The sequence below is a fragment of the Drosophila eugracilis genome, unplaced genomic scaffold (genome assembly GCF_018153835.1).
Source record: "Drosophila eugracilis isolate 14026-0451.02 unplaced genomic scaffold, ASM1815383v1 contig_678, whole genome shotgun sequence".
In the NCBI taxonomy this organism is placed as follows: domain Eukaryota; kingdom Metazoa; phylum Arthropoda; class Insecta; order Diptera; family Drosophilidae; genus Drosophila; species Drosophila eugracilis.
In genome coordinates this window covers 17,509-32,763 of record NW_024573566.1, presented here as the reverse complement: position 1 = coordinate 32,763, position 15,255 = coordinate 17,509, and the positions used below count along the sequence as shown (strand labels likewise).

The following is a 15,255-nucleotide window of genomic DNA, read 5'->3' as shown; positions in this document are numbered from 1 at the left end:
TTAGTTTACTTTACTTAACTTTACTTTACAGAAATTCCATGCCCCAAGCTGCAAGCCAAATGCACACTCACACAGATATACATATATATGTAATTGCAACAAAGAATTCTGAAAGCTAATGCTGGCTAAGACTGTGGTCTGTGCCATTGCAAATTGATTGCTCTCTGGGCCCCGTGCTTATGGCTCTTTAAATGTGTTTGTGGCTTTATCAATATAATTTGGTGTTTGTGGCAATTTTCGAGCCGCTGATTGAGCCAACCGATTGTGTCGGCTCAATATCTATCCTTATGTGTGTTTGTGTTTCACCCTCGGCTCTAAATTCTTGTTTGTACAGTGGAGACTCCTAAGCAGGGATTTTATGTAGCTGAAATCTATGTTTGTTAAATTTCAGAGAGGTTGAGGTTGAAAATGGACTTAGAAATCGTTTTCCAAAGACTCAAGAAGGTTCATTCTCTGCTTATAGTTTAAGTTAAGTTTAAAACTCTTATTACTAAAAAATAAAAACATTAATGGAAAACTGACTCACTACCTTTCCCTTCCCTACAACTTCCATAAACTATCTAACAGATCATACGATTACGATTTAGTACTAACTCCTGATTGGCTTACGTTACGTCTTTATATTAGTTTTTACCTATAGAAGTTAGACTGTGGCAATTTGCGCAATCATTGACGCCCCGCCCGCCCTCTTTTCGTGGAGAGAGGGGCGTGGCTTTAGAGGGTGGTGGTCAGACGAGTGGCAAGAGGGGCCAGGAGGAGCACAGACCGGGAAGCGACACCCAAGGCAAAGATCTTCGAGCAGCTGGGCAGTGAAAGGCCAAAACCCGGAGCGGATCTATGGGTATGGTTATGGTGGGTATGGGTACTCCAATTCTGCCCGAGTCTTGGGCGTCGGCGTCTGCTCTAGAGCAGAGTCTCTCGCGCCATTCGCCTCTCTGTGCGCTTTTTGATATATATTTTCTTGGCTTGGGGGGCAGGTTTCGGTTTCGGTTTTGGTTTTTGAATTGGAAAAGCGAAGCAAAGTCCGCGCCGGGTTTTTCGTATAAAAGTTGCCACAATTTGGTAGTCGAAATCAGAATCAACTCGTTCGCTGAGTATTCAACACAACCACTTCTCCTTCAACAACCCAAATTCAAACACCCACCCCAAACAACAAACATGAAGGTGAGCAAAGGACCTCCCCAGGAACATTTCTGAAAACTGTTTTTTAGAATTTTCAAATCTCTAGAATTTTGTAAGTAATCCCTAACCCCCACTCTTTAATATCAATTTCCAGTTCGCCGTTGCCGTAGTCATGTTCGTGTGCGCCCTGGCTGGAGCTCATGCCTCGTGGGCCCAGATTGCTCCCGGTGTGTCCTATGTGAGCCCCGTGGCCCATGGTGCCCCTGGTCTGTGGAATGGAGCCTGGAACGGTGCCTGGAATGGTGCCTGGAACGGTGCCTGGAACAACGGCTGGAACGGTGCCTGGGGCTCCCCCGCCGCCGTTGCCGTCCATGCCAGCGCTGCTCCCTGGGGTCTGACCGGTGCCGGATGGCACGGTGCTGCCGTTCCCGGAATCAACCTCGCCCAGGGACCTGGTCTGGCCGCCGGCCATGGCCATGAGGGCGTCTATGTGGCCAAGACCCGTGGTGCCATCCACACCGCTCCCCTTGCCGGACACATCAACTCTGCCACCTCCGTGAACGTGGCCCCTGCCCCGGGAACTCTGTAAGTCGGGAGTGCCTGAGATAAACCATTATCAAGACGATGCCAAACGGAGCGGATGGATGGCAGTATCAACTGATCTCCAACTGCTTCAGCGACTACCCACGACGACTACTACTCCAACCGGATAAATACCCATCTCTCTCTGTACACCTATTTGTTAAGCACACCGCTCTTAGTCCCCCCGATACGAACACGATCCTGATCCTTGGGTCCATGTCCATATCCTCTGGACATTTCCCAACGCACTCAGCAATATATAAGTCCAACAGCAATTACAACAACTACAACAAACCAACAAACGACAGCATGTTAATTTTATTTTTTGAGAACTCTTCTTCTTTAAAGCCTTCCCATCTGCTATCTCTTTTCTCTCTCTCTAAACTATCTCTATTATCCTTCTATAATCTATATCACTCTGTCTGGCATATCCTCCTAGGCTATGACCTATCAACCTGTAAATATCCCATTGTACTCTAGTAATCTGCAACAATGTAAAGATTGATGAAAGCGTTATAAATAAACTCAAACAGCGTTTTTTATACGAATTAAGTGTGGTGTTTTTTGGGGGGAGAATGGGAGAGGAAAAGTGGGAAAAACTGATTAAAAAATATAAAAAATATATAAAATATATGCAATCAAGAGAAAAAGTAAAGAATCTGTATATATTTTAGCCTTTACTTGTAGGTTGAAAAATGATTAAACATTAATATTAATGATATTTAATAATAATATTAGGTTGTCAAAAAAGTATTGCGGTATAAAATTGGTTACAATAATGCGATTCAAGTCAAATATGCGCCGTTTTGTTCGATGACGCGTTCCCAATGATTCCAACTAATCATAATATCGCTCCTTCCCTATTGGCAAAAACTCGGGCGTGGCGCATCTTCGACACCAGAACAAAACGTTGATACCATCGTTGTGCGGTGGATATGGAAACTGTATCGGGTTCACAATCTGCCAAATTTTATTGGCTTGAGGATTTTTGCCTTTATCGTAGTCCTGTAAAATATGCCATATTTTTCTTTATTTTGCTCCATGATTGCGACGCTATAACCTTACGAATGACTTAAAAGAAAAGACAATCAATCAAACACGTGTTAGCGCATGAAATGAGCTTTCCAAAAAGGTATAGTATGTCACCTGATGCGTCGAACAAAACAAGAACTACGCCACCGCAAGACTTCTTTGACAAGCTAATAATTGGAAATAAAGAAGTCCCCATCTTTTCAAGACCATTTTGGTATAGTTTTTTGGACTTAAAAATATTTATTATTATTATAATTATTAAACAAATATTTGTATAATTTTATGGATATTTTTAAAAATTATTAATATATTTCTTCCTTTGCAATTCATAAACATTTTTAAATAATTTTTGGGCTTGAAGTTAAACTTGGTCATTAAAAAACCTAAGGAAACGAATATTTCGCAATGTTTGTAAACATGTTTTTAAGTCAGTTTGTCTTAAAGAGTTATATACAGATCAGATTAGTAATACATACATTGTAGAGTTTACTTCCATCTACTAATCAGAATCAGAATCATTCTAGTTTTAAGATCACCAAACAAACCTTGGCCTTAACCAAAAACACAGCATTGCATCACTTTTAAGCTCTCATTAAATTGAACTAAATCATAAGTCCCATTTATTAGTTAATTATAGCCTTGTGTCTTTTTAGTTGCACCTGCTCGACCTTGAAAAGCCGACAAATTGTTCAATTGATTCCATATCTGCTAAGAATGTCTTGATCTTGATCGAATGTGTCTTTGTCTTTGGCTGTGTATTATTATAGTGACAGTCCTAATTTGCTTGGCGTTAGTACAGGCCAACGGTAGTCAAGTTGGGGGCCAATGGTCATTAGATCGAGTTAATTGGAGCGGACCCAGCCATATATATATATATATTCCATATGCACGTATTGGGCATACAGGGCGTATGCTTAATTATGCAAACGCTTAGCGCTAATTACAGATCGCACAGAGACCAAGTTTCGATTTTAGTCAGCACCTGGGCTTCTGGTACAACTAAATAATTGCCACAGCTAGCAAATTATAGTAGCCGCTAATTACAGATTATCATCGCATTGCAAGAATTCAACTTGAACTCTTTTTTTTTTTTTGGGTATTTTTCGGTGTCTGCCAAGAGTTTTTAGCCAAGATTTCGATTGATCTCACCCACATTGGCATGGAAACAAGTTTTTACCTTATGCCCCTTTTGTTTTTTTGTTTTCGGCATAATTGAATTGTCTTTGCTGGGCTGCATTTGCACTAAAGTCGGATTTAATTGCTGCACCTAATGGGTTTGCCATATATTTATGTGGGCTGTTCCAGGCGTTAGACACCCACACGCCGGATCCATTTTGGCCAGGTGAATGTTGTGCAATGTTCGATTCCATTAGGTAATCGGAGGTGGAAATAATTAGGGAAATGGCCTGGCAACAGAGATAAAGTTTGTATGCTTTTGTATTAAAAGATTTGCATTTCAGGAATTTAAATTAATGATTTGGTTATGTAAAAGGAGGGGCAATAATGTTTGTCCTGTGAAAAGTAATAAGAAATATTTACTAATATAAAAGAAAGAAACACTTTCCTTCATCTTTTTCAAAGATTTTTATGTAAATTCCTTAAACTGGAAAGTTCATAAATAAGCTTATAATTCCATAATCTGCAGGCAAAACTTATCCTTCTTGATATTCCCTTAAATCCCTTCCCTTAACATGATTACAGATCATATTTTAAAGCTAATATATGCTCTTAATTTATTTATTTATAATTTCACCCATAAATATAATACAAAATTAATCGCTTAAGTGGGTGTTTCCTGGCATATGATTAACCCTTAAGACACATAAATCAGTTATTAGCCGGCCTTATACAGGATACGGATCGGACCATAATTGGAATCGTGTTATAAATCATACTGAAATGCTAATCGGGCACAAACAACAATTAAGTAATTAAAGTGGCGGTGTGATGGAGTGAAAATCAACTTACCGGAACTGCAGCTTTAAAAGTGGGTTGGGCCACTCACTCACAAACTGAGACAGTTAGAGCCACATGGCCACGGAGATGGAAAACCACACTCACCGATAATGCATTTCTGGGGCGGTGCAAGCTGTGAGTGATGTGGTTAAGGTGGTGGTTCTATTATGAGTTAGTTCATGTTATAATTAGTTGATATAATGTTGATAGGTTCGCATTAGTGGTATGTGATTTAAAAGGGATTTATCTTTTAATGTGAAGGAAAAAGTTATATTTTTGTGGTAAAACTTATTATAAACCTTAATCGTAGCTATTATTATGATAAAATTCATTTTTGGGATGTTTTCATTGAATTTGACTTGATTTTTTATATAAGTTTTAATGTTGCTTTGTTTATTTTAAGTTGGATTTTACTTAAATATATAAAAAATAATAAATTTGTGTTCATTAATATTTCAGAATCATCATAAGGGCCCACAGGTTCCTTAATAATAAGATGGCAAAGCACTTTCCAAGGTTTTCCTAGCTTACTTAAGATATTTTTCTGTTATATTTGTATCTCTTTTACATTATATTTAACAACTTGTAATATATATAAATAAGTTTCTGCCATATTAAATAATAATTATTTAACAACAAAGTAGGTGTAGAACTAGTTCTTCCACAAAAGCGCTTTGAAGGCGTTGAACAAAGCCGTTTGATCTCACAGCCAATAGATCGATCTGAATCGATCCGAACCGATCCGATCCGCTCAGATCCGAGGCATGTCATTAGCTCGCTGATCATATGCATGCCGGGCAGTGTCAGCAGTGTCCACCGTGTCATGGTGTGTGAACTCTCACTTTCATGAACCCTCCGACGTAGCAGTTTTCCATAGCTGATGTGGTCAGCAGTGGGGTATAAAACTGGCCAGCCGAACCGTTGACAAATCAGTTCAGAACAAGAGTTCAATCCGAGCGCAACCCAAAACCCACAACCAGCACCATGAAAGTGAGTTAAAAACAGGGTTTATCCTTATCATAAAAGAGTTTAGGGATCTGGCAGAAATACCATGACAGATGTTAACTCTTTTAATGGATTAAACTGAAAAAGATCGTTAACCGATCTGAAGTAAACTAAAAACTAATTCGAACTCCCAATATTTCTTCAGTTCGCCGTCGCCGTTGTCTTCACCTTGGCCCTCGCCATGGGCGTGCAGTCGTCTGTGATCCCCCTGCTGTCCCAGGTGGCTGGCCATGGACTCTCCTACACCGCCGTTTCCGGACCCGCTGTGGTGGCCTCTCCCTGGGCCGTTCCCGCCGCCCACTGGCCCGCCGCCGTGAATGTGGCTTCCTGGCCCCCGGCAGCGATCCCTGCCCCAGCTGCCGTGGCCGTTCATGCCGCCGCTCCCGCCGTGGTTGCTGCCCATGCTCCTGCCGTCGTCGTGGCCCCAGTGGCCCATGAGGGTGTCTACACTGCCCAGACCCGCGGAGCCGTCCACACCGCTCCCCTGGCCGGACACATCCAGTCGGTGGCCTCCATCAACGCTGCCCCAGCTCCCGGAACTCTGTAAGAAGGATACTATAGAAGCTATAGAATCCCTCTGCTGATCGGACCACTGCCTCTACCATGGAAACTGAAAATTTGTGGGAAAGTTACCCATGAAGCAACACTGTTTTGTAAATACATTGTATATATAAAGACAAACATATATAGACAGGGTACTCGCACCTAGCACCTGAACAGGATCCCTTCACACCTGTCCATAAAACTCAGCCATCAAAATTCCCTTTCGACCTAAGCACACGGCCACGTCAGTGGTTGCCTCCCATCTCTCGATTACCTATTTATCTAGCCTACATTTTCCAAGCATTCCTGTGAAAAGCCGCTCCTAGCTTTCCTTCAATGGGAATGCCAAGTGCATTCCGGGAGGAAATGCTTGAACATTCTGTCAATAAAGAAAATGTAACTAAAATTAATGCTTACTATTTTGTGGGAAATGTGGGAAAATATTCTTATTTTTGGGAATTTATAATATTTATTTTAAAGTTTTATTAAAAATATTAAATATTTTCAAACAAATTTAACAATTTAAAATCACGAGTAAAAGTTTAAACCATAAGCCGATAATAATATTTGATGTTTAGCTGTATTTTTAAATAAATTAATAATTATTAAACTAATTGCAGTTAAGCTAAATAAAATAATATAAAATATGGCTTAATAATTCGTGTTTTATGAGTTCTTTAATGTAAACCACATTAACGTTTAATATAAATTTAAATAAAAATTAAGATTTTAATTGTAATTTTGGCTATATAATATTAATATTTTGTTTATAATATTATAAAATTTTTATTTTTAATATTATATCGTTACACGATGATTTTAACGGCCTCTCATTCGTAGTTGGTTGTCTCGTTTCTAGTTGGTTCCTAGTTCGTTTCATTCTCATGTTATGCTGGTACGAGTGGGAACAGATAATTTTAACGAGATGTGAAGAGTAAGTGAGACAACGTAATCTAAGGATTTATGTGGTCCCTTGACGTGCTAAGTGAGAGAGTGAATGGGATGTCAATACTATTGCAGGCAGATAGCGGCGCTATCATAGCGCAGCTGAATTTGTCGTCACATAAATTTAAGAGGAAGAGAAGAGAAGAAGAGAAGAAAAGGGACACAAAATTCAGAAAGGAAGTCGCCGGGACTATGCTCCAGCCTACTCGTTTTTGCATCTAGCTACATATTTCTTTAAAAAGACAGCAATTGCGTAAATTGCAATAATGATATTCTGTTTACTTTAGATGTATTGATAAATATTTGTTCTTCGTTTTTTATAAAAATAAAATAGTTGTATTTAAAAGTAGTAGTATTTACTTGCTAATTTCGCATGACCACTAATTAAAATAGATTTATTGGGCTTCAGCCAATTGAACTTATTTCTACTATTCATAGATGATTTGACAACATAATTGAATTGCCATAAAACAAGTTCAAATTATGCAGTTGATGCCTCCAAGATAGACATTCCCCGCCACCAAACTCAATTAGTATACACAGTCCGTTGGCTCTTAAACTATTATCGCCGCATTGTTACGCCTCTCAATTCATTTGATTGATTCATTGCCACAAATAGAGCCCCCCTTCCTACATACGTACTATAAAAAAAGTGTGATTAGAGCGAAGCAATTGAATCGAAAGCTGAAATGTCAAGTTCATGCGCATGCGCAAAGTCCCCAACTGCGTTCGAATGCAAAATGCAGCCACAAATCAAATCGAATCAAAGTCGCACTTGTTTTCCCCTCCTCATATATCTTTCGATTTTCCAACTGTTGCGTGATTTCAATCGCCTCCTCCGCCCCACTGTTTTTTATATTTTCCCACTTCAAGTTCCAGCTGCGGTTTACAAAGTCTCGCGCTTGTTTTTCATGTTTCTTGTTGGGCTTTTGTTGCCGCATTTGGCCGTTGCCGTTGAATGAAATGCGTCAGTGTATCAATAACAACAGTCCCCCTCGAACTTGCTTCAACTTTTTCTCACCACACCTCAAATTGGATGTGCACTGAGAGAAGTTGTTAGTTAGTTGGTTAATATAAGTATTTGGCAAACAAATTATAAGTACTAAGGGATAAATTTCAACCTTATTGTAAGTTTATTAGCCACATTTTAAAAATATTTACTATTTAGCGAAATATTTTCTTCCTCTGCAACGTCTTGCGATTAAATCGACTGCATTGTAGTGACTGCAATGATTTATTGTACGCCGGCGGCCAAGAGTCAAGCGTCAATCGTGTCGACAGTCTCCCCTTACTTGGAGTCCGACTCGAAAATGGCAAGAAATTTCCTACTGGGCTTCGTTTTGGCAATAGCCGGTAATTGACCGGCAAAGAGAAAATCGCACAGAAGTCGCGGGGTCAATACGAATTTGACGTGCACTTGGGTTCTCCCATATATGTAATTTAGAAAATTGATACGACATGGGGCTAAATAATAACTACTTTAGAGCTTAGTTGGTACTTAATTTAATGTACTTATCGAAAGCAATTAAGTAGCTAAAGTTGCTTAATAAAAAATCAATTTGACCTATTAAGTTATTGAATATCTACATGACCTTTCTATATAGCAAATAATATTGAAAAATTAAATAGTAATGAAGGTTTCCTAATCAAGGATGCCCAGTCGCTAGCTCTGGCAATTCCAAACGAATTTGTAGAGACTTTTCGTAGTTCTTTATTTTTACTTTTATGCCAAACTAGCATAAAATATGAAAAGTTCAAATGACTCTTATTATTATCTTTTACAGATTGAAGAGATTTCCAAGTCCCTAAGTTCCCAATTCTTACTACTCACTTTACCTGTAGAGCATTTCAAAAATGAACTCATGTCTAACTGGCGCTCTTTCTTTCTGTCACTCTTTGGCATTTCTAGCGAAGAGTAAAAGTAGCACACAGCAGCAACTGCGATAAGAGACAGCAGCAACATCTGCAGTAACAACACCAACACCAGCAGTCACAACAGCAGCACCAGCAACAGCAGCAACATTCGCATTCGCCTGTCATTCGGCGACTATCTGGCTGTGCTTTTGCTCTTCAGTTTTCAGTCGTTCGCTGGCAGACGCGCCGACAACGTGCGTCGCAGTCGCAGCATTTTCCGATTCCGGTTTAGATTGAGATTCGGATTTGGATTCACATTAATGTAACATTCGCACAGTGCACAGTTTGCAGGAGTTTCGTGCGTGATTGCAAAAAAAAAAGTGTCGTTTGAACAAAATAGAAAAGTGCACTGTATGCAAATGTGAGTTTTCTGATGGTTGAGATTACAAGCGGATGATAACGGGTTATATTGAGTTTATGTGGCGCCAATATCGTTATCTATATGTGCATAGTCTTCTTGTCGTTCGGAAAATGGTGGAAAACGGGGGGTGAGGAATGTGAGATGGGAGGGAAAGGTACTGCCCACAGACTTGGCCAACACTTAAGACGCCAACTTTTTGCGTCTTTTGCCTACAAGCCAAGCACACTTAGAGATATATTTTAGCTAAATTTCTATTAAATCAAAACACATATCAAATATATGTTAGTTTCAAGAAAATTACTTTTCTAGCTCGTTGGAAATTGTTAATATTAAAAAAGGATTCAAAATCATTATTAAACCTAAACTTTTATGAAGGATTTGTTACCAAATAATAAGTATTTTCATTAGCCATATTACATATGAAAGTATAACATCATAAGAATAAACCCAAAGCAATTTTAATATCAAATTTATATTATAAACACTTGACCATTTCTTTCCCACTGTGTATATTTTTGCGTGAGCTTTCCTCTTGGCCATTTCAAATTGTTTTTTCGCAAATTTATTGCGCACACCAGAGTGTTTGTTTGTAAACATTTCGATTCGACTAATTGGACACGTTCGCCGCATTCGGTGCACTCACTAATTTACTCATAAATGGAGCCACACCAAATCAACGGCGTCATCAGCGAAAGAGAAAAGTAAAAATATCACAAAATTTCGCTTGTATTACACAATTTTCACAGTTCAAAACAAAAAACAGCTGATTTTCGCACACCCTATTACACGTTACCTCCACCTTTTATCGTTTTACTTGTTGAAATGTTTTTGGCCAAGAGAGAGAGCGAGAGAGAGCAAGAGAGTTGCCTCTTTTGCAGCCACTCGTACGTATGAGCAATGTCAAGTATACGCTTCGTAGGCCACCGGCATTGAGAACGGCAGTGGGGGTGGTAAAAACGCACCATCAGCTGTCCATTGCCCCCGTTCACTTTGCCATTCGTTTCGTTGCGATTCCTTTCTTTCTCTTATTTTCATTATCTATTTTCATCCGCTTTGTTGTGTTTTTTCTTCCTTTTGTTTTTGCTTCGATTCGATTCGATTTGATTCTGTTCGATTGCTTTGTTTTTAAAAATAAATTCCCATTTGTTTAGCTTTCCCTTTCAGTTGGAATTTTTCCTTCTTTGTTTCTCGATACTGATAATAGGATAGGTACGGGCCATACCATAGGTAGAACGAGCCAACTTAGGTTAATGTGGAGACTACAAATTTTTATTTTTCAATGTCATTATTTGTTGGGTGTTTAAAGTTGGAAAAAGTTTACTTACAAAATTTAGAGTACCAAAACCAAATTTAAACTTTAAAGTTATTTCATTTTATTAAAAAGTTAACAAACTCAAAAGTTAACATTTTTACTTTTTGTCACAACACTTTTTTCGTTTCCAATTTATGTTTGATTTTATTTTAGTTCGTCCCACTGTACATCGCATATAATCGCTGCACACACAATGGTACTCTCATACGCATTGCACGAAAAAAATACACATAAAGACATATATATTTAATTAAATTTGTACGTTGTTGGGGTCTTTGTTGTCGGTGCTGCCCATAATACTGCTTCATTTGGCGTCGCTTGAGAACGGCAATCCCAATCCCAATCCCCATCGAATAGCATCATTTGCCGCTGAGCATCGGAGCTGATTGCTTGGCGCCCGGAGTAATCAAAATCGGGTTTAATTTCGTATAAGGTTTACGAGTGCGGTGCGAAGCTGTGCGGGGGCAATAATAGACTATTAGAAGATAATCTGAACCGCAGATTTCTACAACTTGTTCTTCGTGAATAGTGACCCAGAAAAACGGTGCTCAGAACTAGGTTAGACTGCCAAAAAAACAAAGACGAAAACAAAAACGAAAACAAAAACAAAAGCGGAACAAAACGGCATGAACTTGGAACGACAAGAAGCTGACCAATTTTAATTGAGACTTCAGAGTCTCAGGTTATTGGTCTTCCACACCAGTGGCCAGCACTGGATGAGCCACCATGAAGGGCATCTGCGGTGAGCAGCTCAACAACTGCATGCTCCTGGGCGACTGTGAGAATAGTGAACATGGTTCAGGACAACCTCAAGGGTTTACGGAGGAGGGCGTGGAAATGGAGTCGGGTGGAGGAATGATAGGCAGTTGGGAGGCCTTTGCCGCTCGCCGAATACGAAATCGACAGGTTCACAGCATGGCCGTGCGATCGGGCAGTGCCTATGATACCCTGGAGCGACCCTATCGGCATGACAAGACCCGTGGTCGTTGGGCTAAGTCGGTGGACTTCTACTTCGCCAGCTGCACACTTGCCTTCAGCTCGCTGATCTTCTCCGAGCTCTCCACCTTTGGAATACTTCACGGCGGTTGGCGTAAGTACCCTTTAAAAAATTGTTAATGCCTGGGAAAAAGTACTTAAACAGCTTGAGTGCACACTAAAAGAAAAGTTATTTAAATAAGCAAATAACTATTTGACAAAATCTAAAATAAATTTTGTTTAAAGCAAATTTAATGGGTGGCACTTCTTAATAGAATAGTATTGAATTTTTATAGTTTTTTTTCAGTGTTTTTTGTTTATGTTTTGTTTTTCCCACTTTTAATCCCATTGCCAAAAGCTATCAATATAATTCAATTAACTAAAGCAAAGGTTATCAGAGCTGCGTTAATGACGGCCTTTTGCGTTTGCTTTGAACTGTAATCATAATTCGCGAGCGATAAGGTGAACAGGAGGGGTTTGCCATCACCTCGAAAACCAATACAACTATCCCAGAATCCCGGTCATTAGCCGACCTATACTATCTCCAAAACAGGTTTATGACCAATTGACTTATTATATAATTGCATTGTTCGCCATACATAAGATAAGGCAAGTAATGACACAGTGCTCGACACGACGAGTCACTTAAGTATCTAGTCTATAATTATAATGAGGAGTCAGGGTTCAAACTGGACTTTAATTACTTGGAAATATCAGAAAAAATCGAAATAAACTTCTTAGTCACTTTAGTCATATTTTTTATCGGCTTTCCATTTATCATATATTGATTTTCCTCTCTTTTATAGTGTTATTCATAATCGCCTATCTTATGGGAATGTTCTTCTACTCGCTGCCAATATTTTTGATCCAAGCATTTCTGGGACAATTCTCATCCTCTGGATCGATATCAGCATTTCGAGTGGCGCCCATATTCAAAGGTTAAAGAACTGTTAACTTTCTCAGTCGTTTATGTTAACTAAGCCTTACCTTTTCTTGCATACTTTTAGGCATCGGGTATGCTATTCTGCTCCTCAATCTGGGCACTCTTACCTACTACAGCGTTGGAGCTGTGGTGCCCCTTATTTACACCGTAAATTCCCTGCATCGGGTGATTCCCTGGATGAGTTGCAACAACACTTGGAACACCAAGGAGTGTTCCTTACATGAGAATTACGAATTCGATGTGAGTTATACTAAATTTATGGCTTTATTTATTGCTATTTCTAAATAATTTCTGGTTTTAGGACTATAGGGTCGATCCTCATTCCACTGTGGAGTTCTTTAGGTGAGGGATTGTCAAAATGTACTTTAAATGTATGTTTAACTTTTGTGTTCCCATTTTCCAGATCAGCAATTGCCTCAACGGAAGCAGGTTCTACTTCCATGAGCATATCCTGGTCCATGCTTATAGGCGTTTTAGCCATTTGGCTCGTTGTTTGGGCCATGCTGCTCAAGCCAGTGGCTTTTGTAAGTGTTTCACTTAATTAAAATAAAAATGCTACTTAAGATTACTAATTTACTTAACTGTTTTTCACTTTCAGATTGGCAAAGCCCTGCGATGTTGCTGCGTTTTAATGTTCGCCTCCTTTGTGGCTGTATTTTTTTACTCGGTTATACACGAGAAAGTATCTATTGATACCCTAAAATACTACTGGATGCCCCAGGTGGATAGCTTCGACAGTGTCCTGGCAACAGCTCGAACAGCCCTCCTGATGGCTGGAGTGGCCTTGGGGCCCGGATGGGGCAGCATCATCACCTTGTCCAGTTACAACAGCTTCCGCAGCGATGCCGAGAGATTGAGCATCTGGGTGTGCCTTACTCATATCACGATCGGATTAATGGGACTTCTCTGCTGCAATGTGGCCCACGATCACTTTGAAGGTTGGCACTACACACAATTTTAATCTTAATCCATCACTAAGTTTTTAAGTTTTTCGTAGATCATGTGGGTCTGATGCCTCTGCATGTGGATGAGAAGCATCATATGCAGTTCCTGTACCTTTGTTTCTCCTATTTGTTCGGTCGTTTTACTACGACTCCAAACCTCTGGGCTTTCCTCTTCTTTGGCATGATATTCCTGTCGGAAATATGTGCCTTGGTGAGTAATCTTTCTAAATATAAGATTAAGAAATTCTTTAATTTAATAATATTTTATAAGATCATCCAAATGATGTCTGTTATTACGACCTTGTTTGATGAGTTCGAGACGTTGCGATCGAAAAGAACTTTATTAATTTCTGCACTGGTCCTCGGCCTGACAGCCTCTTCTGTTTATTTTTGCACTCAGGTGGGTTAAACTTGTACAATTTTAGATTCAAAAATCTTCATTTAAAATCTTCATTTCAGTTGGGCTTTAGTCAGCTGACTCAGCTGCCCAATCTGGCGGTGTTTACCCATGTCTTCATTTCGGGAGTTCTTCTGCTGATGACCACATGGGTTTATGGCCGCGTCCGATTCCAGTGCGATCTGCAGTTCATGCTGGGCAAAACGATCTCAAGTTTCAAGATTTTCTTTATACGCTTTGTAACGCCCATTTTTCTGGGATTGTGCTTGGTAAGTAGTGGTCTTTGGGACTCAAGTGGAACTATATTAACTATCCTAATATAACTATTTAAAACCTCTTTTCTTCCTTGCAGTTCCAACTTACCTATTTATTTACTCGTGATCACATCCACGACGTCCTGATCTTTGTCAGTCAGGGCTTGATTCTACTGACGGCCATATCCTATATGGTCTATAAGGTGTGCCGGACGAATGGCAATTGGCGGCAGCGATTGCAACAGTGCCTTGCACCACACGACTGGCATCCGGTGGATGCGGACAACCGGCGGTTCTACGAGGAGATCATGGGCATCTCTGAGATGCTGGTGATCGATGCCAATGCCAATACCACATAGTGCCTAAATATCGAATACTCTTTAGATCAAAACCCAACACTTAAAGGCGTTGCCACACATGACAAATGTACTGAACTGAATTCACTTTTATTATACACCCATAAGCGGTCACCCATACACATACATGCATGCATACATAGATAGAAAAACCCAAGCTATGTAACACGCACACGACTATATACATAGATACAGATCAAGTGCTGATGGTGATCGTTGGTTTTTATAATGGAGTTGTACTGATATTTTCCAAATGCTAGCTATAGTGAACAATAAACTGGTGATATTTAGTAGCTGCCTACTAAAAAGTTCAACAAGCTTCGGCCAAAAAATATTGTTACGGATTAATAAAGATTTACCTTTTAGATATGTACTTAAATGTTTTTTTTTTACTTAATTTAATTGGGTGGTCTACTAAGGAAATGCAAGAAATATGGCAATTACTAGCAATTTATGAACATTTTGTCAGGAGCCTAGAATTAGTTCTGATATAATATCGATTTAAGTTATTCAATTAACAGCTTATGTAGCTTTGATCTACTTGACTATAGTCAAGGATACTCATCAAGAAGACAAGCAGTTACCATTGAGTTAAATATTAAAATCATTGCCTA

The 15,255-nt window shown here is 39.4% G+C and overlaps 3 protein-coding genes across 5 annotated transcripts; all 3 read left to right on the top strand.

Moving 5' to 3' along the window:
* Nucleotides 1–1,158: 1,158 nt before the first annotated feature.
* LOC108106870 (adult cuticle protein 1) lies at nt 1,159–2,252 on the top strand. Its single transcript, XM_017214113.2, has 2 exons — nt 1,159–1,164; nt 1,277–2,252. Exons 1-2 carry the CDS (start codon nt 1,159–1,161, stop codon nt 1,709–1,711), a joined length of 441 nt encoding a protein of 146 aa, XP_017069602.2. The 3' UTR covers nt 1,712–2,252.
* A 3,326-nt stretch (nt 2,253–5,578) lies between these two features.
* On the top strand, nt 5,579–6,646 carry LOC108106863 (adult cuticle protein 1). The gene is made up of 2 exons (XM_017214107.2): nt 5,579–5,682; nt 5,843–6,646. The coding sequence occupies exons 1-2, from the start codon at nt 5,677–5,679 to the stop codon at nt 6,242–6,244; spliced, it is 408 nt and encodes a 135-aa protein (XP_017069596.1). The 5' UTR covers nt 5,579–5,676; the 3' UTR covers nt 6,245–6,646.
* Nucleotides 6,647–9,288: 2,642 nt separating this feature from the next.
* LOC108107151 (sodium- and chloride-dependent GABA transporter 1) lies at nt 9,289–15,014 on the top strand. 3 transcript variants are annotated; one of them, XM_017214560.2, is made up of 11 exons: nt 9,289–9,460; nt 11,302–11,862; nt 12,554–12,685; nt 12,755–12,930; nt 12,992–13,032; nt 13,094–13,214; nt 13,289–13,628; nt 13,688–13,845; nt 13,906–14,034; nt 14,094–14,300; nt 14,384–15,014. In XM_017214560.2, the coding sequence occupies exons 2-11, from the start codon at nt 11,499–11,501 to the stop codon at nt 14,642–14,644; spliced, it is 1,929 nt and encodes a 642-aa protein (XP_017070049.1). In that variant the 5' UTR covers nt 9,289–9,460; nt 11,302–11,498; the 3' UTR covers nt 14,645–15,014. The 3 variants fall into 3 exon arrangements, with proteins under 3 accessions (XP_017070049.1, XP_017070048.1, XP_041675343.1); XM_017214559.2 differs by having other exon boundaries at nt 11,206–11,862; XM_041819409.1 differs by lacking the exon at nt 9,289–9,460 and having other exon boundaries at nt 10,925–11,862.
* The last annotated feature ends 241 nt before the right edge of the window (nt 15,015–15,255 follow it).

What these genes read in the sequence shown, in the direction of transcription:
- LOC108107151 (XM_017214560.2), top strand. Translation starts at nt 11,499, where the DNA reads ATGAAGGGCATCTGCGGTGAGCAGCTCAACAACTGCATGCTCCTGGGC. An exon ending in AATACTTCACGGCGGTTGGC is followed by an intron (nt 11,863 to 12,553) that starts GTAAGTACCCTT and finishes TCTCTTTTATAG; the next exon opens with TGTTATTCATAATCGCCTAT. An exon ending in TGCTCAAGCCAGTGGCTTTT is followed by an intron (nt 13,215 to 13,288) that starts GTAAGTGTTTCA and finishes TTTCACTTTCAG; the next exon opens with ATTGGCAAAGCCCTGCGATG.